The following is a 23,874-nucleotide window of genomic DNA, read 5'->3' as shown; positions in this document are numbered from 1 at the left end:
TTTAGGTGATCTGTCCATTGTTGTAAGTGAGGTGTTGAAGTCCCAGTAGGTTGCCTTTTTTAAAATGATTTCCTTCCCTGTGCAGAAGCTTTCTATTTTGGTATAGTCCCAATAGTTTAATTTTGCTTTTGTTTCCCTGGCCAGAAGAAAAATAACTAGGAAAACGTTTCTACAGCTGATGTCAAAGAGATTCCTGTCAATATTTTCTTCTAGGAATTTTTCAGTTTCAGGTCTCACATTTAGGCCTTTAATCCATTTTCAGTTTATTTTTTTGTATGCTATAAGAAAGTGGTTCAGATTCATTCTTTTGCCTGTAGCTATTCAGTTTTCTCAGCACCATTTGTTGAAGAGACAGTCTTTTTCCTATTGGATATTCTTGCCTCCTTTGTTATAGAGTCATTCACCATAAAAGTGCAGGTTTATTTCTGGACTCTCTATTCTATTCCTTTGACCTCCGTGTCTGTTTCTATGCCAGTACCATACTGTTTTAATTACTGCCGCTTTGTAGTACATCTTGAAATCCAGGATTGTGATACCTCCAGTTTCATTTTTTTAAGTTTTTGTTTTAATTCCAGTTAACATACAGTGTACTATTTGTTCTAGGTGTATAATATGGTAATTCGGCAATTCCATGCATCGCCCAGTGCTCATCATGTCAGGTGCCCTCCCCAATCCCCATCACCTATTTTATCCATCCTCCCACTCCCCTCTATTCTGCTAACTATCAGTTCTCTATAAATAAGAATCTGTTGGGGCACCTGTGTGGCTCAGTTGGTTAAGTGCCTGACTTCCGCTCAGGTCATGATCTCGGAGTTCGTGGGTTTGAGCCCCATGTTGGGCTCTGTGATGACTACTTGGAGCCTGGAGCCTGCTTCAGATTCTGTGTCTCCCTCTCTCTCTCTGCCCCTCCCCCACTCGTGCTCTCTCTGTCTCTGTCTCTCTCTCTCTCTCTCTCTCTCTCAAAAGTACACAAAACAAAACAAAAAGAAACTCTTTCTTCGTTTGTCTCTCTCTCCCTCTTTGCTTTTTCCCCATTACATGTTTGTTCACTTTCTTAAGTTCCACATGAGTGAAATTCTTTGGTATTTGTCTTTCTGTGACTGACTTATTTCGCCTAGCATTACACTCTCTAGCTCCATCCATGTCATTACACATGGCGAGATTTCATTCTTTTTATGACTAATATTCCAGTGTGTGTATGCGCGCGCGCGCGTGCACGTATACCACTTCTTTATCCATTCCATTAATCAGTGGACACTTGGGCTGCTTCCGTATCTTGGCTATTGTAAATAATGCTTCTATAAACATAGGGGTGCATATATCTCTGTGAATTAGTGTTTTTGTATTCTTTGTGTAAATACCCAGTAGTGTGATTGCTGGATTGTAGGGTTGTTCTTCTTTTTCAAGATTGTTTTGGCTATTCAGGGTCTTTTGTAATTCCATACAAATTGTAGTATTATTTCTTCTCGTTCTATGAAAAATGTTGTTCGTGTTTTGATAGGGATTGCATTAACACTGTATGATAGTTGTACTTGAATTAAAAAAGTTATGTTTGTAATGTTTTCAAATTTTTCTTAAATATTTACATAATTCTACATTATTGAAATATAGTTATATTTGAAATAACATGTTAATTATTGCTTTGTTTTCTCTCTTTCAACAGTTAAAAGATGTTGATACTCGGAAAATCATAAAAGCAATGCTTTCGTATGTGTGGCCCAAAGACCGGCCAGATCTACGAGCTAGGGTTGCCATTTCTCTGGGATTTTTGGGGGGCGCAAAGGTAAGAATAGGAGAAATTATACATTGTTCATTGCTATAACTAAAAAATAGTATGACATTTTCTAATAATGAAAAGGGCTGATATAAGCTACTTTGGGGGGAGCATTGTTAACTTTTAGGACCCTCATTTACATAACTATTTTATACCGTCAGAAATTACATGGTAGTGCCCAATTTATCTGTGGATCAGACTTCTAATGGCCTCAACTTAATGGAATTTAGTCCTGAAACCAGATCATTGTGTAACAAAGCATAAGGAAATTTATAAAAGAAACTCCTTAGAGACCTGTTGGTTCTTACTTAATACATATTTCTGGTAAGCTTGGTTCTCAGTTCCTAGTAATTTGAAAAGATGATGAAGGCACATTTAGGCACATTGAATGCCATAAGTGGTAAACAATAGTGTGAAGGGGGAAAAAAACAAACTGGAAAAGTTAAAAGAAAAAAAAAACACCCACAAAAACTAGGCATTTTGGTACCATTCAGTATAGGGGCCCTTTATATCTTAGCAGCCTCTTCAGTTTATTTCTGTACTATATATAGCATGTTTTAGTAAGGCAGTTATAATGACTCTGAGCTTTTAAGAAAAAAAAAACCCTTATTTTCAACTCATTCAGATTTTAAATTCAGTAAAGTATATATATGTTTAGGTACAAAATATAGTCATGGTACATATATAGTCTTTGGAATCAATCAGAATTCCTGGGCTCTGGCACTTACTAACCTTGTAACATTGGGCAAATCGCTTAGTCTTCATGCCTCAGTTTCCCAATTTGTAAAATAAGGTTAAATACAGTGGTTGTAAGGATTAATTAAATCAGCATACAAAAGGCAAAAAAGAATGCTTGGCACATAGTAAAGTATATGTGTTAAAAATAATTTAGATTTCATCAAAAATATGGTAAAAAAAAAAACCAGTTTGTTGAAAAATATAAATGAGGTTTTGCTATGTGTTAGGGTTAATATATTGTTTTAGAACCTAGATCTTACTACTTTTTTCTCTATGTCATGTATTTTCCTTTTTATTTACTCATTCTTTTCCCTACCCTAAAAATAAGTATTGAGAACTTATACAGAGGACTGTTCTTGGCTCTGCAGGGTATTCAAACATAAATAAAAGCACATTTCTTGTCTCAAATCATCCAAGAGAAGACAAGTTATACTTTATTGCTATGATGCGAAGTAAGTCATAAATGATTTGAAAGAAGTACATTCACGTGTTGGGATTTCAAAGGAAAGAACCACCAAGATGGGGAGTCAGGAAAGGTTTTGGAGAGGAAGTGATGTCTAAGATAGTCTTGGATTGATGAGTAGGATTGTTAAAGGTAGAGGAGTAAAATGAACAGATTGAGAGAGGACGTAAGCATGTGTAGAGTAGTGAGTAGTCCAGCTTTGCTCCAGTGAGGGGATAGTGTTTCAGAGAAATTATAGGTAACCTTAAAAGATAGAGCTCCATGTGAAATACCTTAACTGTGAAACAAAAATTTAATTATGTTGGAAGTAGCAACATGTATTTTGAGTAGCAGAGTAATAAGGTTAGAGCTGTGCTTTAGGAAATTAATCTGACCCTTTTGCATAAGATGGATTAGGGTGGTGAGACAACTAAAATAGGGATACCATTGATTTTCATTTCATGTATTCATTCAGGCAATATTTACCGACCTTGTTATGAGGCTAATGTAATAGTCTAGATGAAAAGTAATGGCACTTTGTACTGGAGTAGTGGTAGAAATGGTAATATGCAGGGAAAAGATGCCAGAGATTTTGTGAGGTGAAGGAGGTAGAGTCAACAAGACTTAGCAACGGATCAGATATTAGAAGTAAAAGAGAAATAGGATTTCAAAGTTGATGCCAAGGATAAGAGAAATACAATACTTTTAACAGAAGTAGGTAGGAAGTTAGGAGGTCTTGTTTGGGAAGATGAAATTTTGGTTTGAGGCATGTTAAGTTTGAGATGCTAATGGAATGTTGAGACAGATATGTAGCTGATTATACAAAATGCTAGACAATCTTAGGAAGGATCCCCAGGCTAGAGAGACTAGGGGTAATAGTTGTGGGGAAAAAGAAGTAATAGTAGAAAGAATGCAAATTAGTTCACCAAAGGAAAGAGCAGAAATAGAAGGTGACTACAGACAGAACCTGTGATAATTGTGTTCCTGTAGGGAAGCAAACAGTAATGGAAACAGGGATGGAGTGATTGGAGAATAAAACTAGAATAATTCAGTCTAGCTGTTCATTGTCTTTTCTCCTTTCTCATCTGTGGGTTCTGTTGAGTACTCCCAATGAACTGGACCTCTTGCCTGGGAGAGGACTAAATCAAGATACTGAACAATAGACTAAGATCCATACTTTATTCTGTTTGTTTAAGCTGAACAGAGAGGATAATACAAATCTAAGTTTGGTAGCTAACATTGAAATTCTTTTAACTCTTTTTTTATATGTTTTTTAATATGAAATTTATTGTCAAATTGGTTTCCATACAATACCCAGTGCTCATCCCAACAGGTGCCCTCCTCAATACCCATCGCCCACCCTCCCACCCCCCCATCAACCCTCAGTTTGTTCTCAGTTAAAATTCTTTTAACTCTTAAATTTTTAGTTCAGTACTGATTGCTGAATTGTCTTTTACCTACAAATTGCTTAAAGATAAAGTTTATTCTGAGCTCTTGTGCAAGGCAGAATTAGCAAATTGGCCTTTATTCTTTATTAGCTGAATTAAAGTACTTTGCTGACAAGTTGAAGGCAGATTGTTTTCTGAACTTTCTTTTGAATTGAAGAGAACAGTTTAGAACATGGCTAATTAGGTTAGCCAAAAGGAGCAGTGTTAATACGTGATTTTATCTTTAGAATGAATTTCAACCCTTCAAAATACAAATTTCTGTTCCTTGGTGACAGGTCAATGTCGGTATAAAACCTAGATCAAGGTAACTTCCGTAAAGACTGAAATATTTTTAGAAGGCTAATATTTGATTCTTCTATCAATAAATATTGAGCACCCATAGAATAGATATGCTGTACTAACCTCATATAAACTAATTACAAGTAAACAGCAATGAATATAGAAAATTAGTCCTCAGAAAGTATGTTTGATTACTTTTGAGTTAGGAAAAGGAATAAATTGCCTGATGTTATGATGAGTGCATGCTTGTACTTTCAGAGCATATAGAAAAGCAGTTTTTTGGGTATTTTTAACTAAGCAGGAACTAGACCATAGAATAGCTTTAGGAATATATAGTGATAACTTTTAACCATTCCTAACATCATTTTTCTAGTTTCTATACTGTCTTTACTTTAAAGTGGTTACTCTCTCAATCTTTAAAACCTGGTCATTGTTTAATTTTGTTAGTATTGCTGGTGTGATTTATACTGGGTGTGCAAAGATGGATTGTTATCCCTTTCATTTCTTGGCTTCCTATTTTTTCTCAACATGCCTTGGCGTATAAGCACTTTGGACCAATCTATTCTCCTTTATACTCTGGTCTTCCCTACCTCCTCCACATACTTCTGGGAATTTTAAGGCAGGGTTCAGGGATCTTCTCAGCTATAAATGAATGCCACCCAGCCATATGAGCAGCATGTGGTAGTTTCATAGCAAGACCAGAGGCATCCATGAGGGAGAAGGGAGGCAGAAAGACAGAAATATCAAGTGAGAAGAAACAGAAGGGAGGAGGATTTCATGTTTAACATATGGGGTCACAGCATGCCATCTGCTTACTTATTTGCCTATTAATTCTCTTTTCATTCTGAAGGTCTTAAGGCTATCATTGTCTACAGCAAAGATTTGTAAGATAAACTGTATTATGTAAAGATGTCTTGCAGCCCAGACAAGGCCAAGAAGAATGGGTTGGTGTTTCTTCTGAATTGCAGCAATTCTATTTTTAATATGTTGGGTCCTCTATGAGATATATTTTAGGGTTTCTGCCACCAAGAGACAGAGATAGAGAGAACACAATCTGCCTTCCTTCCTTAAATCCCTACAAATCATATGCATTGCCTTTTCTTACCATCCACACATCTGTCCTAGGAGTATCACATTATCATTAATCTGGGGATTTTGAGATCTAAGGATTTTTTAAAAAATGTAATCTTTCTGGGCGTGCCTGGGTGGCTCATTCAGTTAAGCATCTAACTTTGACACAGGTCATAATCTCACGGTTCATGGGTTCATGCCCTGCATTGGGCTCTGTGCTAATAGCTCAGAGCCTGGAGCCTGCTTCGGATTCTGTGTGTGTGTGTGTGTGTGTGTGTGTGTGTGTGTGTGTGTGTGTCTGCACCTCCCCTGTTCACACTCTGTCTTCTCAAAAATAAACATTAAAAAATATTTTAAAAAATTTAGTCTTTCTGTTAGTATATCACATAACAGCCATGCCAGGATTTAAGGAAAATATAAAACATACTTACTAAAATCATCTGTTTTCATAAAATAAGTGTGTTTTTTAATGTTATAAAAAAGTTTACTTATACTCTGCAATCAACACCATCTTTGGAACCACTTAGTTGACAGAGAACTTGAGAGTACAGGACATTAAAGTAAAAAATACCTTCTCAATTAAGAATCTGTTGCAAACGAAAATAAGCTATATTTAACATTATAAAATAATTTCAAGGGAGAGTGTATTTTGTAAAAATATAATCAATATCCCTTTTCTTCAAGAATGCATCTGTTATATAAAGTAAGGGATCATATATGTGTCTTAGTCCATTTACACTGCAGTAAAAAGCACCATAAACTAGGTCGTTCATATATGGCTTTTTGTTATGACCTACATGATATAAGAGGCAAGAAGGATCTTGGGGACTTGTTTATAAGGGCACTAATCCCATAAGGGCCTAATTACCTCTTAAAGACCCCACTTCCAGTGTCATTACCCTGGGGGGAATTCAACATGTGAATTTGGCAGGGGTACACAAATATTCAGATCATAGCATTATGTATTGAGCATCATTTGTCGAGTGACTTTTAGATACAAGATACTGTGCTAGGCAGCTGGGAATAAAAAAATGAATAAAATGTGTGCCTTGCCTTCCCTCCTGCAGTTGCAGTGTACTGAAGGAGAAAAATACACAAATAATGATAAAATATATATAATGTAATACCCAGATATCCAAAGGGAGTCACAAATGAAGATATATGGGAGTTCCAGCAATTAGGCATTTAGGGAAGCCTTCATGGAACAGCTGGAGTTTTCCAGGAACTACTGTCTTGACATGGGTAACTTCAGAAGATTCATGCACTTTCACTTTGATTCTTTAAAAATTTTCTGAAAAACACTTTTTAAAATGAAACAATGGTATCTGACCTTTAATTGAGAAGTATGATTTATATCCTGGAGTATTTTTTAATTAAAACACTATAGTTTAGAGATGTTTTAGGCTTACAGAAAAATTAAGCAGTAAGTACAGAGAATTCTTATATATCCCCCCTCAAAAAACTCCATTCAATTTCTTCTGGTACTAACATCTTGCATTAATGTACTACAATTGTTACAAATGGTGAATGAACCAATTACTTAAAAATACATTATTCTTATTAGCTAAGTTCATAGTTTACATTAGGATTCACTCTTTGTGTTGTGTACTTACGTATGGGCTTGGGGGAAATGCATAATGCCATTTATCCACCATTGAAGTATCATACAGAATAGTTTCACTGCCCTAAAACTGCAGTGTGTCCCACTTATTCATCTCTCCATCCTCCCAAATCCCTGACAACCACTGATCATTTTATTGTCTCTGTAGTTTTGCCTTTTTCCATAATATCTTATAGCTGGAATCATATAGTATGTAGCTCTTACAAACTGTCTTCTTTCACTTAACAATATGCATTTCAGAGTCATTTATGTTTTTTTTATGACTTGATAGTTCATTGCTTTTTATTGCTGGAAAATACTGCATTGTATGGATGTACCATATAGTCTGTGTATCCATTCACCTTTTGAAAGACATTTTGGTTGCTTCCAGATTTTGGCCAAAAGTAATGCTGTAATAAACATTTCTGTGCAAGATTTGTGTGACATAAGTTTTCAACTCATTTGGGTAATTACTAAGAAGTGCAGTTGCTAGATTATATGTTAAGACTATGTTTAGTTTGTGAGAATCTGCCAAACTGTCTTCCAGAGTGGCTGTACCATTTTGCATTCCCACCAACAGTGAATGAGAGAGTTCTGTTGCTCCACATCCTTGTCAGCGTTTGGTGTTGTCAGTGTTCAGGATTTTAGTCTTTCTAAATAGATGTGTAATGCTATCTCAATTTTGTTCTAATTTGATATTGCCTAATGACGTATGATATTGTGCATGTTTTCATATACTTATTGGTCATCTGTATCTCTTCCTTGGTGAGATATCTGTCAGGCCTTTTGCCCATTTTTAAATTGGGTTGTTCACTTTCTTATTGTTGAATTTTAAGTGTTCTTTGTATATTTTGGATACCAGTCCTTTATCAGATTTTTTGCAAATATTTTCACTCAGTCTGTAGCTTGTATTTTCCTTCTTTTAACAGTGTCTTTCACAGAACAGCAGTTTTAAATTTTAATGTAGTCCAACTTAACAGTATTTCGTGGATTGTGCTTTTAGTGTTGTATCTAATGTCATTGTGAAACAAAGGTCACCTAGATTTTATGTTATCTTCTAGAAGTTTTATAGCTTTGTTCTTTACATTTAGGACTATGATCCATTTGGAGTTAATTTTTGTGAAAGGTGTAAGGTCAGTGTCTAGATTTCGTTTTGTACGTTCAGTTTTTCTAGCACCATTTTTTGAAAGTATATTCACCACTATACTACCAATGCACATCTAGCACCATTTTTTGAAAAGACTGTTTTACCCACTGGGCTGCCTTTTCTCCTTTGTCAAATATCAGTATAATATATTTATGTATATTTGTCTATTTCTGTGCTCTCTATTCTGTTCTGTTGATCTACTTATCTATTCTTTTGCCAATACCACGCTGCCTTGATTATTGTAGCTTTACGGTAATTCTTGAAATCAAATAGTGTCAACCCTCTGGCTTTTTTTTTTTCCTTCCAATATTGTGTTGGATATTCTGGGTCTTTTGTTTTTCTATGTAAAGTTTAGAATCAGTTTGTCTATATCTGCCAAAGTACTTGCTGGGATTTTGATTGGGGCTGCATTGAATATATAGATCAAGTTCAGGAAAAACTGACATCTTGACAATATTGAATCATTCTATCCATGAACATGAAATCCATTCCTTTAGCTTTTTTTTTTTTAATTTCTTTTATCAGAGTATTGAAGTTTTCTTCATATAAATATTGAACATGTTTTGTTAGAATTATACCTAGTTATATCATTTTGGGTACTAATTTAAATGGTATTATTTTTTATTTCAAATTATGTATTTGTTCACTGGAGATATATGGGAAAGCAATTGACTTTTGAGCCTTATGAGCCTTATGTCCTGCAACCTTGCTAGAGTTGCTTATTAGTTTCAGGAGGTTTATTTCTATTGTCAGTTCTTTTGGATTTTCTACATAGATAATCATATTATCTGCAAATACGGTTTTATTTCTTCTTTCCTAATATGTGTGCCTTCTATTTTCCTTTCTTACTGCTTTAGCTAGGACTTCTAGTACCATATTGAACAACAGTGATAAGTGAGGGTGTCTTTGCTTTGTTCCTAAATTTTGGGGGTAAAGCTTCTAGTTTCTCATCATTAAGTATGTTGTTACCTATAGGGGGTTTTGTAAGTGTCCTTAATCAAGTTGAAGAAGTTTCATTCTATTCCTAGTTTGCTGAGAGTTTTTATCTTGAATAGGTGTTGGATTTTGTCCAGTACTTCTTTTGCATCTATTGATATATTTTTTTCTTTAGCCTATTGATGTGATGGATTACATTGATTTTCCAATGTTGAACCAGCTGTGTATACCTAGAATGAACTCCACTTGGTCATGTTGTGTAATTATTTTTATATATTATTTAATTTGTTTTGCTAATATTTTGGTGAGAATTTTTTATCTGTGATCATAAGAGATAATGGTCCAGAATTTTCCTTTCCTGTAATGTCTGCCTGGTTGTGGTATTAGGGTAGTGCTGGCCTCCTAGAACGAGTTTAGAAATTTTCCCTCTGTCTCTGTTTTTCGGAAAATGTGGTATTTACAAATTGAGTACTTTGTCCATTTTTCTTTTCTCTTTGTTTTGCCTTGCTAATTTTATCTCCCTTTAGTACTCTCGTTCTTTCTTTTCTTTTTCTCCTTCTGATCCTTTTGAGACTAGAGAGGTAAACAAACAAAATTCTCTTTTACCTATTCACATATATTGGGCCCTTCTTGGTGACACTAGTTACAGAGTCCTTAATTATCAGAGGCTGGTGTGAAAGAGATTAGTTTTTAAGGAATTAAAGTATTAAAAATGTTTGTAAGAATTAGGTTCCTCAGAGACAGTACAGAGACAATACTTTCATTATTAAGAAGGGAAAAGTCATTTTAAAATCTAGAATTGGAGACCCTCAGTAAACTGATCATATTGACCAGTACATTTGGCATCATATAGATAACAACATACTTTTGGCTGTCCTTTATGGTGATTGTACTTTTTCTTTAAGTCCATTCTTTAATTTGTGTCCCAAATTGTGCATTTCCATGTTAAAATTAAATTCATTTCATAATTATATACCAGTCTCTGAAAATTCAAGAATTTAGAGGATTGTTTATTTATGTGATTTAAACTGTTGATCTAGGAAAGAAAAAAATTTTGTGAGAATAAGTCTTGAGAGAGTAATTTTCTCTTTATTTCTCTTGTACTTAAATTAATGGACACATTGCAGTTACAGATGAAACATAACTTGTCCCATGATTATAATCTAGTAAAAACAGTTTCTCAATTTTTAGAAAACACCTGGGAGATTAAGTTTCATATTGAGTCAATTTTTATTGAAATTTATTAATATGTAGCCTTAGTTTTAGACCTCTCAAGCCTCTAGGGAGTGAGGTCTGATATGCCCTGAGACACTGGCTTTATTTTAAAAATTTTACTTTTAATAAACATGCAACAAAATGCACTCTTTTGTGATTTTTAACACATGCATATATTCATATAATTACCGTCACAGTCAGGATACAGAAAAGTGTTACCACACTAAAAATCTCCTTTGTGTAACCCCTTTGTAGGTATATTCTCTTCAGACCCCTAATAGCTGGATAGTACTGATTTGTCCTCTATCCCTATAGTTTTATCATTTTGAGAATACCATAGCCTTTTTTTTTTTAATTTTTTTTTTTCAACGTTTATTTATTTTTGGGACAGAGAGAGACAGAGCATGAACAGGGGAGGGGCAGAGAGAGAGGGAGACACAGAATCAGAAACAGGCTCCAGGCTCTGAGCCATCAGCCCAGAGCCTGACGCGGGGCTCAAACTCACAGACCGCGAGATCGTGACCCGGCCGAAGTCGGACGCTCAACCGACTGCGCCACCCAGGCGCCCTACCATAGCCTTTTGAGCTTGCTCCTCTCACACAACATGATGCTTTCTTCATTCATCCAAGTCATTGAGTATATCAGTTCATTTTTCTTTTTATTACTGAGGTGTATTCCATGGTATGGATGTACTACACTTTGTTCATTCACTGGTGGACATTTGGTTTCTTTCCACTTTTGGCAGTTATAACTAGAGTGGCTGTAAACACTTAGGTATGGTTTTTTGTGTGAACCTTAGTTTTCATTTCTCCAGGGTAAATATATCTTGAGAGTAGAATTTCTAGGTCATGGTTAGTATATTTTTAACTCTATAAGGAACTGCCAAACTGGTTTCCAGAATGGCTATTTTCATCTTACCACCAGCAGTGTATGAGAGTTCCAGTTGTTTCACTTCTTTGCTAACACATGATATTGTCAGGCATTTAGTGGTATCTTATGGTTTCAATATCCATTTTCCTAATGGCTAATGATGTTGAATATCTGCATGTGCTTGGCTGCAGGTATATATCCACTTTGGTGAAGTGTCTGTTCAAGTGTTTTGTCCATTTTTAGTTGGGCCATTTTTTTTTTACTGTTGAGTTTAGTGAGCTATTTATATATTCTGGATATGAGACTTTTGTCAGATATATAATTTGCAATTATTTTCTCCCATCTGTAGCTTTTTATTATTTAGAGAGAGACAGAGAGAGGGAGAGGGAGAGCACGAACAGGGGAAAGAGGGGCAGAGGGAGGGAGGGAAGGAGGGATTGAGAGAGAGAGAGAGACAGAATGAATCTTAAGCAGGCTCCATCCTGAGCATGGGCTCAATTTCATGACCACAAGAGCATGACCTGAACTAAAATCCAGAGTTGGACACTTAATCAACTGAGCCACCCAGGTGTCCTGAATCCATCTGTAGCTTTTAAAAAAATATCCCTTAATAGTATTTTACATAGAACAAGAGTTTTTAATTTTGATAGGCTTCAGTTTATCATTTTTTCCCTTCATGGATTATGTTTTAGTTGTTAACATGTAAGAACTGTTTACCTAACTCAAGATCATTACAATTTTCTCCTGTGTTTTTTTCTAAAAGTTATATTTTTACTTTTTACGTTTATATCTATGTTCCATTTTTGAGTTAATTATTGTATCTAGTTTAGTTGAAGTTTTATCGTTTGGTCCAATTGTTCCTACATGAAGGCTTTTCTCTCCCAATTGAATTTCCTTTGGATCCTATTGCAGCTGTAAAAACTTTTCACACTTGATAGCTTAAAACAACACAAATTTATTATTTTATAAAGGTCAAAAGTCCAAAATTGGTTTCCTGGGTCAAAATAAAAACATTTGTCAGGGCTGTATTCCCTCCAGAGGCTCTTTGGGAAGGATCCATTTCCTTGCCCTTTCTACCTTCTAGAGGTCACCTGCATTCCTTGGTTCTTGGTGCCTTCCTCCATCTAAAAGCCAGCAGCATCTTCAGTCTTTCTGACTCTGACTCTTGGCCTCCGTATTCCTATCTTTTCTCTTGACTTTGAGCCCCCCCCCCACCTCCTTCTCATAAGGACCCTCTTGATTACACTTGGCCCACCCAGATAATTCAGGATACTCTCCCCAGCTCATATTCTCATTTAATCACATTTGCAAAGTTTGTTTTGCCATGTAAGGTATCCTCTTCACAGGTTCTGGAGATTAGTACATTAGTAGATGAAGATTTTAGGGAGCCATTATTCTCTCTCTCTCTATGTAATCATCTTTTTCTGTATTCTGTTCTTGTCCATTGATCAATGTGTATGTGTTTCTCCATTCATCAACACCACATTGACTTCACTGTTGTAGCTTTCTCTTAAGTCATAAAGATAGATTCTTCCAACGTTTTTCTTTTTAAAATTGTTTTGGCTATTCTAATTTCTTTATCTGTATATGTAATTTTAGAGTAATCTTGTCTGTAGCTACAAAGAAGCCATATAGGACTTTTAAATGGATTATTAAATCTCTAGACCAATTTGGGGAAAATTGACATCCCTACTATATTGAGTCTTCTAGTCAGTGAACATAGAATCTCTCTCCATTTACTTGAATTTCCTTTGTTTTATTTCATCTGCATTTATAGCTTTCAGCATACAGACACTGAACATGTTTGATTAGACCATTGGTTTCCAGCCAGAGGTGATTTTGCTCTTGAGGGATATTTGGCACTATCTGGAGACATTAGTGATGGTCACAGTTGAGGATGAGTGTGTCACTAGCATGTAGTAGGTAGAAGTTAGGGATACTACTAAACATCCTAAAGTGCACAGAATATTTCTTCCCATAAAAAAGAATTATTTAACCCAGAATGTCCATAGTGCTGAAGATTGAGAAACCCTAGGTTAGGTTTATACTTAGGGATTTCTTTTTGGGGGGAGGGGGATTGTAATTTTTTTTTAATGTTGGTTTCCAGTTCATTGCTAGCATATTGATACATTAATAATTATGTATTTACATTGGTCATTATATGTTGATAATTATATTGGTAAGTATTGATATATTTGGAGTTTGGTCTATCATTTTATTTTATTTTTGCCAGTTTCCTCTTTCTTACTCTATTTCACCTTTCCTGCTATCTTTTGTGTTACTTAAATACATTTTACTATCCCGTTTTAATTTATCTATTGTACCTTTTAGCCTATCTCTTTGTGTAATTTATTTTTTGAAGTTACTCTACGAATTACAATAGTGGTACTTAACTTTTCACAGCTTACTTAGAATCAATATTTTACCATGTCAAGTGGAATGTAAAAACCTTACTATGCCCTATAAGTCACTTTACCTTCCCCCCTTATATTTACAGGTTATCTTATGTATTATATCTGTATACATTGAAAACCCCATGGTCAATGATTTAACTTTTGCTTTTGTCCACCAAACATATTTTAAAGAACTTAAGAGAATAGGCTACTATATTTGCACAGATATTTACTATTTGTTGGTTTTTCTTCATTCCTGATGTTCCAGATTTCCTTCTGCTTCTATTCCCCATATGTATGAAGACTTTTCTTTAGCAGTTCTTTTTTTTTAAGTTTATTTATTTCTTTTAAGAGAGGTGGGGGGGAATGAGCAGGGAAGGGGCAGAGAGAGAGGGAGAGAAAGATTCCCAAGTAGGCTCCGTGCTGTCAGCACAGAGCCCAACATGGGACTCGATCTCACAAACCATGAGCCAAGATGAAGAGTCATCCGCTTAACCATCTGAGGCACCCGGGTGCTCCCCTGTAGCGGTTCTTTTAGAGGAGATCTGCTGGTGACTAATTTTTAGTGTTCTTTAACCTGAAAACATTGTGATATTCCTTTCATTCTTGAAAGCTCGTTTTGCTAGTTATAGGATTCTAACTTGACAGTTCTTTTCTTTTACCACTTGAAAAATGTTTTGACACTTCCTGCTGGCCTCCCTGGAAATCTGATTTCTTCAAATTGTTTTCCCCCCCTATATATAATGTATTGTTTTTGTGTAGCTTCTTTTAAGATTTATAAATTTGTTTTCAGCTTTCAGAATTTTAGTTATAATGTATCTTGAGGGGCACCTGGGTGACTCAGTTGGTTAAGCATTTGACTCTTGATTTCAGCTTGAGTCATGACCTCAGGTCATGGGATCGAGCCCACATCGGGCTCTGTGCTGAGCATGAAGCCTGCTTAAGATTCTATCTCTCTCTTCCTCTGCCCCTCTCTCCAGCTCACACTCTCTCATGTTCTAAAATTTAATTTCTTTGGATTTTCCCTATTTGGAGGGGAGGTTGCTCAGCTTCTTGAATCTGTAAGTTTATGTCTTCTGCCAAATTTGGGGAATTTTTAGCCATTATTTCTTTGAATACTTTTTCCAGCTTCACACTTTCCTATTCTTCTGGGACTCTCAAAAGGAGTGATCTTTTTTTTTTTTATAGTCCCATAGATCCCTGAGTGTCCCATAGAACCCTCCTGCCCCTTTTTAGTGTTTTCTCTCTGTTGTTCATATTCAGTAAATTTTATTGTTCTGTCTTCATGTTGACTGATTCTCTCCTTTGTCCTCCCCGTTCTGCCACGGAGCCCATCCATTCAGATTTTTTTTTAATTCTGTCATTTACTTTCCACTTCCAGATTTTTCATTTGGTTTTTCTTTATGTCCTCTGTTTATCTCCTGAGACATTATATATTTTGATGTTTGAAGCATGTTCATAAATGCTCCTTGAAGCACTTTTATATTTTTTAATGTTTATTTATTTTTGAGAGCGAGAGAGGCGCACGCGTGCATGAGTGGGGGAGGGGCAGAGAGAGGGAGACACAGAATCTGAAGCAGCTCCAGGCTGTGCGCTGTCAGCACAGAGCCCGATGCAGGGCTCAAACTCATGGATGGTGAGATCATGACCTGAGCTGAAGTCAGACACTTAACTGACTGAGCCACCCAGGTGCCCCATTGAAACACTTTTATGATGGCTATTTTGAAATCCTCATCAGATAGTTCTAATATTTATGTCTGTTAATTGTATTTTCTTATTTCAACTTGATATCTTAGTAGTCCTTGGTATAAGGAGTGATTTTTTTTTTATTGAAATCCAGATATTTTGGGTATTATGCTATAAGATTCTGGATCTTTTAAAAATCTTTTGTTTGTTAGGAGGCCTCCTGTGACACTGTTCCAGTGAGGATGGAGTGTTGCCTCATTACTGCAGGTGGGGTTGAAAGTACAGGTTCTTACCTTCACCTCCACTGACTCCTAAAGGAAGGAGCCCCTCCTGACTGCTAGGTGGGGTAGTTCAGACTTCTCAGTAGGATGAAAGACAAAGTACACACTAGCAGAAAATTTTTATAAATCACATATCCAGGAAAGGCCTCTATATCTAGAATATATATAAAGAACTTTAAAATTCAATAGCAAAAACAAAAAAACAACCCAGTTCTAAAATTTGCAAAAGACGCAAACAGATATTTTACAGAAGAGGATATATGGGTGGAAAATCAAAATATGAAAAGATGTTCAACATCATTGCTGTCACGGAAACAAATTAAAACCACAAGATATCACTATACATTTATTAAAATAGTTTCAAAATAAAAAATAGTGATAATATCAAATGTTGGTGAGGATTTGGAGGAATTGGATCACTCATACTTTACTGGTGGGAATGTAAAATGGCACAGCCACTCAGAAAGGGCATGACAGTTGCCTAAAAAGTTCAGTGCAGACTTAGCAGTTGTACTCTTGGGCATTTATCCTAGAGAAGTGAAAACTTATGATCACCTGTATGAAAATTTCCAAAGCATCTTTTTATTTGTAGTCCAAAACTAGAAACAACCAAAATGTCCTTCAGGGATGAATGGTTGAATAAATTCGGTACATCCATGGAATAGTACTTAGCTGTAAAAGATGAGATATTGATGCATGCATCATCCTTGATCAACTTCAGGGGCATTACGCTGAGAAAAATAAAACAGGTCGATCTCAAAAGATTACAAATTATATTATTCCATGTATATAATATTCTTAAAATTACTAAACTATAAAGATCAAGAACAGATTAGTGCTTGCCAGGGGACAGGGACTGAGATGTCGGGGGAGGTGGGGTGGGAGTGAATATAAAGAACTGTAGCACAAGAGATTTCTTTTGTTGTGATGGGGTAGTTCTGTATCTTGACTGTGGTGATTGTTACATGCATCTGAACATGGGATAAAATGGCATAGGACCATTTGGTAATACATACAAACCACACACATACATGAATACACATTTAAATATGGTAGAAACTGAATACATATTTAAATATGGTAAAAGCTGAGCGAGTTCTGTAGTCTAGTTAACAGTAATGAGCCAATGTACATTTTTGGTCTTGATATTGAACTGTAGCTATATCAGATGCCATCATTAGGAGATGCTGAGTGAAGGGTCGAGTCTCTTTGTACTACTTTTGCAAATTTCTGTGAGTCTACAATTGTTTCAAAAGAAAATGTTTTTAGAAAATTCACATTTCTCTGAAATGGTTTAAGTGTAGTTCTAGTGAAAGCAGAGTATTAGGGAAAACCCGTATTTGTCACCCTCCCCATGCTCAAAATATCACAAGGCCAGTGCAGCCAATACACATGTACTAATAAAAATATCTACACATAATATAATCCTTTCCATTTCTTTTGTGTTTTTTATTTCTTTCCTTTCTAAAATTACGTTTTTGGGAGAACTGGAAGTAATTAACAATTATTATTAGAGATAGTACTATGTTCTTAGCATTATGCTAACTGCCTTTTTTCTGCCAATAAAAATACAGGACAGGTGACATTCATATTACAAAGATGCTCCTGGGGCGCCTGGGTGACTCAGTCGGTTAAGCATCTGACTTTGGCTCAGGTCATGATCTCGTAGTCCGTGGGTTCAAGCCCTGCATGGGGCTCTGTGCTGACAGCTGAGAGCCTGGAGCCTGCTTCGGATTCTGTGTCTCCCTCTTTCTCTGTCCCTTCCCCGCTCACACTCTGTCTCTCTCTGTCTCTCAAAAAATGAATCAATGTTAAAAAAAAAAATTGAAGATGCTCACATATTTGACCAACCCAAACACATTTTCAAGAAAGTAAAATTATACAACTTTCTTGGTGATACATTAATTAGTTTTGGTCACTATGCACTCTGGCTGTGGCAAAGATATAATAGGCTGTAAGTTATGAGAATTACATGCTAGCTGTAACTATCACTTTTTCTCCCACTCAAGAAATTGTATTGGAATGCAAGTGAGGGGATGTGGTCTTATTATATGGAAACCCTGGAATCAGCTATGATTTATTTAAATTATTTGTGTCATACTTTATAGCTGGTTTCAACAGCACATATGAGAGCATCCACTTTAGGGTGCAAATGTAGTAAAATAATATGGTCTCTTGCTTTATGAGCTGCTAATATGGCTATGCTATACTAGAAGAAAATTCTGAATTTCAAGTCAGTCTTGGATTTTAATCCCAGCTCTGCTGCTTCCCAGACAAGTTATTAAACCTCATGGAACCTGAGTTTCCTCAGTTACACGGATATCTATTTAATGGAATTGTTATTTCATTCAGCTTTTACCTTTGTGAAGGTACATAGCACCATACCTGATTCCTGTAGGTATTGTTCACAAAATGTTTGTTTGCTACAAAAGGTTTGTGAACTGAGGTTGAGAAGCCAGTATATCCATGCACATTGCTCCTAGAACATGAATGATAAATATGTAATAAAAATGATAGATACTGATGTATAAACTATCAAAAAGAGGAGTTGGAAAATCGGAAGAATGTCACATGGGCTGCAAGTTTCAGAGAAGGGAATGGTATTCAGAGTGGGTTTTGAAGAATGGAGAGGTAGGTAAATCTGGCAGGTAGGCCATTTCAAGCAGAAGCAAGAGCTTGAGATTATATGATTATATAGAATTCAGAATCGACAATTTTGTCATACTTGAAACTTGCTATTGTATTAGATTATATTTTAGAAGTCAGAAAAAAACTTTAAGCAATTTATCCCATACTGTTTCATTCTTAAAAGTGTTCCAACATCTGCTGTGTATTTTAATGATATTATTGAATGAGAGTACCTGCTTGGTTGCTAGGACACTTGTATACTTTACTTCAAAATCTTGGTTGGTAAGATTTACATAGCTCCTGTCAGTTGTCAGCTAAACTTAGGCTTGTTGACAATACTTTAAATGGAACGTTTACAAGGAGTGGGATTTCATTGTTTTTGGTAAGCCTAACAAAATTGCTTTCACATGTTATTGTATATGAATTTAATTTCTTTAAATCTTTGGCATTCTAATCAGTTTTCTATTCTTAAATGATAGTTGGTGTATTTGATACTGTAACCTTGCAGAAAATGTGAAATGTGAGTGATTGAATATTTGCCTTGAACATATGAAAGCATTATACCCATAGTTTTCATATTTTTTGGTATATTCTCATGGAGAAATAGGTTGGTTTTTAAAAGTTTAGTTTGGTATTTAGTGGGTTTTCTTTAGTATTGGAGCAAAGGAATCTTTTTAAATTTTTATTATTGAATTATAGTTGACATACAATGTCATATTAGTTTCAGGTATACGATACAGTGATTCAGTAATTGTATACATTACTCAGTGCTCACCACAATAAATGTAGTCACCATACAACATTATTACAATATTATTGATTATACTTCTTATGCTGTACTTTTCATCTCTGTGACTTACTTATTTTGTAACTAGAAGTTTGTATCTCTTAATTCCCTTCATCTGTTTCACTAATTCCCCCACCTATTCTCTGAAAAAAGGAATCTTTTTGTGGGGCAAATAGATCTATCAGTGTTATGTGTGTATGTTTTTTTTTTCCCCCAATGGTGAATCAGCCACAGAGATACTTGTAATTTATTGCTTTTGAGATACTTTTTTGCTATATAATTTTAGTTTTACTATTATTTTGGTGAACAAATAATTTTACATATTTGATTGAATATGTATGTATGATTGAAGATATATGTGTGTGTATATATATATATATACACACATACATAAAGAACTATCATATAAGGCAGTTTGCCTTAAGTGCCAGAAGCTCTGTAGGATTTCAGATAATGGAGAGAGCATTTTGAGTAAATGATCAGGGATTATTTCATGGAGGCCCAAGCATTTGACTAATGCACGTAAGTTATAAATTAATATTAACATGAGTCAGTGTGAGGTAGGAGTCCTGAAATGACAGCTCTCCAATGCCAAAGATTTTATCTTTATAAACTAGGAAAATCATTTCAATACTAGTAAATGATTAATATCTAAACATTCCCATAAACACTAATTTAAGGTAAATACTTGTACTTTTAGAAAATATTTTGTATATGATGGGTAATTGCTTTTATATTTTTAGGCCATGAATATTGTGGTTCCCTTCATGTTTAAATATGCTGTAGACAGCCTCAACCAGATGTCGGGAAACATGCTGAACCTGAGTGATGCACCAAATACAGTTGCAACCATGGCAACGGCAGTTCTGATTGGCTGTATGTTTGATTCTTTAATCTATCTACAGGTGTTGACTTTCTTCAAGAGGGTTTCATCATATTTGAGCAGATGACCTTTTTACCACAAACACAAGTTAGCATTTTGGATGTTTATCGTTTTACATATGATTTTTGATAGGTAGTTTAAAAAAATTCTTTATGTTTTCTAAAATTCTGTAAAAACAGTCTCATTTTTTAAGTTCTAGAAAAACATAACATGAAATAAGATATTAAATTCATAATTACCACTTCTAATAGTAGTTAGTTAATAATAAATTCATAATTACCACTTCTAATAATTGTTAATAAGATTCCTGAAAATAAGGCTAGTTATTTTCTTGTTATTGTTGTTAACTGCTTAATAGGAAATAGCTAAATAATGCTATATGTATATTAATGCTTCATTAAGTTACATTCAATAGCCTTGACACATTTACCATTTTTAAAGAACACAGTATGTTGCTTTGTTTACTCCTGCATTAGAAAGGACACTTTATGAGACTCAGGAGGTTTGAATGGGGGCATGCTTTAGTCAAGGCACTTGATTTTTCAGGATCTCGATTTTATCATTTGTTATTTGGGGGAATTGGATTAGATAAAAAAAAAACCTGTACAGATATTGTACATTTATCCACAATAAGGCCATGTGGGGTGCTACTTATTAAAAGTAGTTGGAGGGGTACCTGGGTGGCTCAGTCAGTTAAGCATCTGACTTAGCTCAGGTCATGATCTCACAGTCCATGAGTTCAAGCCCCACGTCAGGCTCTGTGCTGACAGCGCTCTCCCTCTCTCTCTGCCCCTCCCCCACTAGCACGCTGTCTGTCTCTCAAAAATAAATAAAAACTTTAAATTTTTAAAAATTAAAAACAAGTATTTAGTTGGAAAAAATCTTTCATCATCTGGAGTTTATAGAGGAAAATAACACTGAAAGGGATTCAGGGTGGTGGAAGGATTGGTACTCACTAGGCTAGATGCTTTCTTTCTAGGTTTCTTTTAATGGAAGTATTCTGTGATGTATTCATTTATTGTGTAAACACTTTCTTACTTGCCATATGTTTATCATTTTTACACTCCTATGATTCGAATGTTTTCACATCCCATTTTTTCTTTTGAATGTCTTGTCAGATGGTGTATCAAGAGCTGGAGCTGCCTTTTTTAATGAAGTTCGAAATGCAGTATTTGGCAAGGTAGCCCAAAATTCAATCCGAAGAATAGCCAGAAATGTCTTTCTCCATCTTCACAACCTGGATTTGGCTTTCCATCTAAGTAGACAGACAGGAGCTTTATCAAAAGCTATTGACAGAGGGACAAGGGGTATCAGTTTTGTCCTGAGTGCTTTAGTATTTAATCTTCTTCCCATCATGTTCGAGGTGACTCTTGTCAGTGGTATTTTGGTAAGTAAAAAATTTTTCATAACAAGCTTTTATCTTACATTCTCATTGGAAGCTATTTAGTACTGGAAGCTGTAGTGCTATTGAATGCTCATGGTTTGAAAGCAAAATTCCACGGTACCAGAAGGATTATGCAGTTCATTTAATTATTTTGCTACAAGCTTCAAGGGACCATCCAAAATCTTTATCATGTTGTTATTGTAAAGAGCTGGTCACTTCTACACATAGATCAGTCATTTAACTAGTGCTTGTAATTTTTTTGTTAATAGAGATTTTTGTATATGACTTTGGACTGGTATACTCAGATTATCTAGATTTTTATTCACCATTTATAACATTTAAGCAATTTCATATTTTGTAATTAAGACTGTATATATACGTTTTATTCCTCTTAAGGCTTATTGCATTATTTTTATCCTAGCATATGACAGTAGTATCAATGTGGCAAGTGTAGTTTGGCTTTCTTCCCTTGTTACCTAAAATAGCTTTTCTAAGGTATTTGATTTCTCACAAAATTATTTATTTATACAATTCTCATCAACATTTCTATTAAAATCTTTTGATTGATATTTGCTGTTACATATTATAAGCTGTTTGCAAGAACAGTGACTGATTATCATTTCTTATTTTGCCTTCTCCAGTATTATAGATGTGGTGCCCAGTTTGCATTAGTAACCCTCGGGACACTTGGTGCATACACAGCATTCACAGTTGCTGTTACACGGTGGAGGTAAAGTATTTCCTAGAGGCCAGTCAAGGTTCAGAAATTAGTTACATTTACATAGCAAAAATTTCATGCCTATGTGAATCTTTGTCTTACAGAACTAGATTTAGAATAGAGATGAACAAAGCAGATAATGATGCAGGTAATGCTGCCATAGACTCACTGCTGAATTATGAAACTGTGAAGGTAATATGTTTAATTATACTTCCTCTCCCTTTCACACTGCACAGAGATTTGTTCTGCCATTTAGCTGAATAGGTGCTGTAAGTTAGAGCTTCAGATTAGGATAGGATCTCTAAGTGTGATGAAATAATTGTACTTTATTATTTTTCTTTATTTGGAAATTCTCCTCTCTTTCCACCTCAGTTTTTGTGTGGCAACATCAGAATTTTACCTCCTGAATTAATTTGTAAGTGATGAGTATATTTAGCATCTTGATTCAGAATTAACACTAAGCTAATCAAACTGACATGTAAGGTCTTGACTGTCCCTCAGAGGACCTAGCATATAGTGATTTTCATTAATTCTCATTTATGTGTCCATTTTTCCATTTAACAAATATTCCTGAATGGTTCTTGTGTCCAAAGCACTACACTAAGTCCTGTGATGGGGAAGTGTGGTAAAAATGATTGATAAAAGGCTTGCCCTCCCAGAATTAAGTCCCATAAATTGGGAGAATTATAGTTAAGTATACAGTTGACTACAAAAGAAAGCATAAAGTGGAGGGGGCAATGAGAACTGTCAGTTCAGTCTCAGAGGATCAGGGGAAGAAAGCTTTGTAAAGGAAGTGCCATTAACACTTTTTTTTAGATCTGGGTTTAAATTAACCAGGCCTTCAGTAAATATGCGATGAATTTTATGGACTTTTCAAATATAATTCATTGTGGAAAACTGCAGGAGTACCATGGCTCAATGTATTGAAAGTTTTTATAGTGGAGTATGGCAATACAAAATTGAATCCATACATAAAGTCTGATGAAAAGGATACTAATCACTTAAGAGAAAAATTATAATTGTACTTGCATGTAATAACTATTTTTGTATATTTTGTAGTATTTTAATAATGAGAACTATGAAGCACAAAGATATGATAGATTTCTGAAGACATATGAGACTGCTTCATTGAAAAGTACCTCTACTCTGGCTATGCTGAACTTTGGTCAAAGTGCTATTTTCAGTGTTGGTTTAACGGCTATTATGGTGCTCGCCAGTCAGGGAATCGTGGCAGGTAATGGATCTGCAGTTTTCACATTTATAGGTGTTTTTCTTAACCTTTATAAATAAGGATTGATGAAAGGAATGTATATATTAGTCTTAGTTATAAAGCATATTCAATAAAGTGCTTTAACATCCTTGGATTACTTTCCTTTTTATATCAGAATGTGTTTTCTTAATTGTATAATAATGTTTTTTTTTTTTAACTTCCTTTTGTTTGACACTACAAGTTTAGCGCTAGCTCCCTCATTAATTAGAACTACTGTTTATCCATTTTGTGAGGCTACATATTGATTCTTTCAGGAGCAAATTCTTTTTTTAGCATCTGATATTTCTAATTTCTCTTGTAGACCTGGAAAGCAATGTAATTAAT

The 23,874-nt window shown here is 35.1% G+C and overlaps 1 protein-coding gene across 2 annotated transcripts in view; it reads left to right on the top strand.

Annotated features, from left to right (window-relative positions):
• ABCB7 (ATP binding cassette subfamily B member 7) overlaps positions 1–23,874 on the top strand; it is a 165,634-nt gene that overhangs the window by 106,074 nt on the left and 35,686 nt on the right. For both annotated transcript variants that reach the window (XM_045473023.1, XM_045473024.1), the window contains exons 4-9: positions 1,664–1,783; positions 20,039–20,171; positions 21,297–21,565; positions 22,204–22,292; positions 22,385–22,472; positions 23,340–23,514. In XM_045473023.1, the coding sequence (XP_045328979.1) occupies positions 1,664–1,783; positions 20,039–20,171; positions 21,297–21,565; positions 22,204–22,292; positions 22,385–22,472; positions 23,340–23,514 (874 nt within the window). The remainder of the gene's footprint in view (positions 1–1,663; positions 1,784–20,038; positions 20,172–21,296; positions 21,566–22,203; positions 22,293–22,384; positions 22,473–23,339; positions 23,515–23,874) is intronic.

This window comes from Leopardus geoffroyi, chromosome X (assembly GCF_018350155.1).
Source record: "Leopardus geoffroyi isolate Oge1 chromosome X, O.geoffroyi_Oge1_pat1.0, whole genome shotgun sequence".
Classification (NCBI taxonomy): Eukaryota; Metazoa; Chordata; class Mammalia; order Carnivora; family Felidae; genus Leopardus; species Leopardus geoffroyi.
The sequence above is the reverse complement of the archived record's forward strand: the minus strand, read 5'-3'. Positions and strand labels throughout refer to the sequence as shown.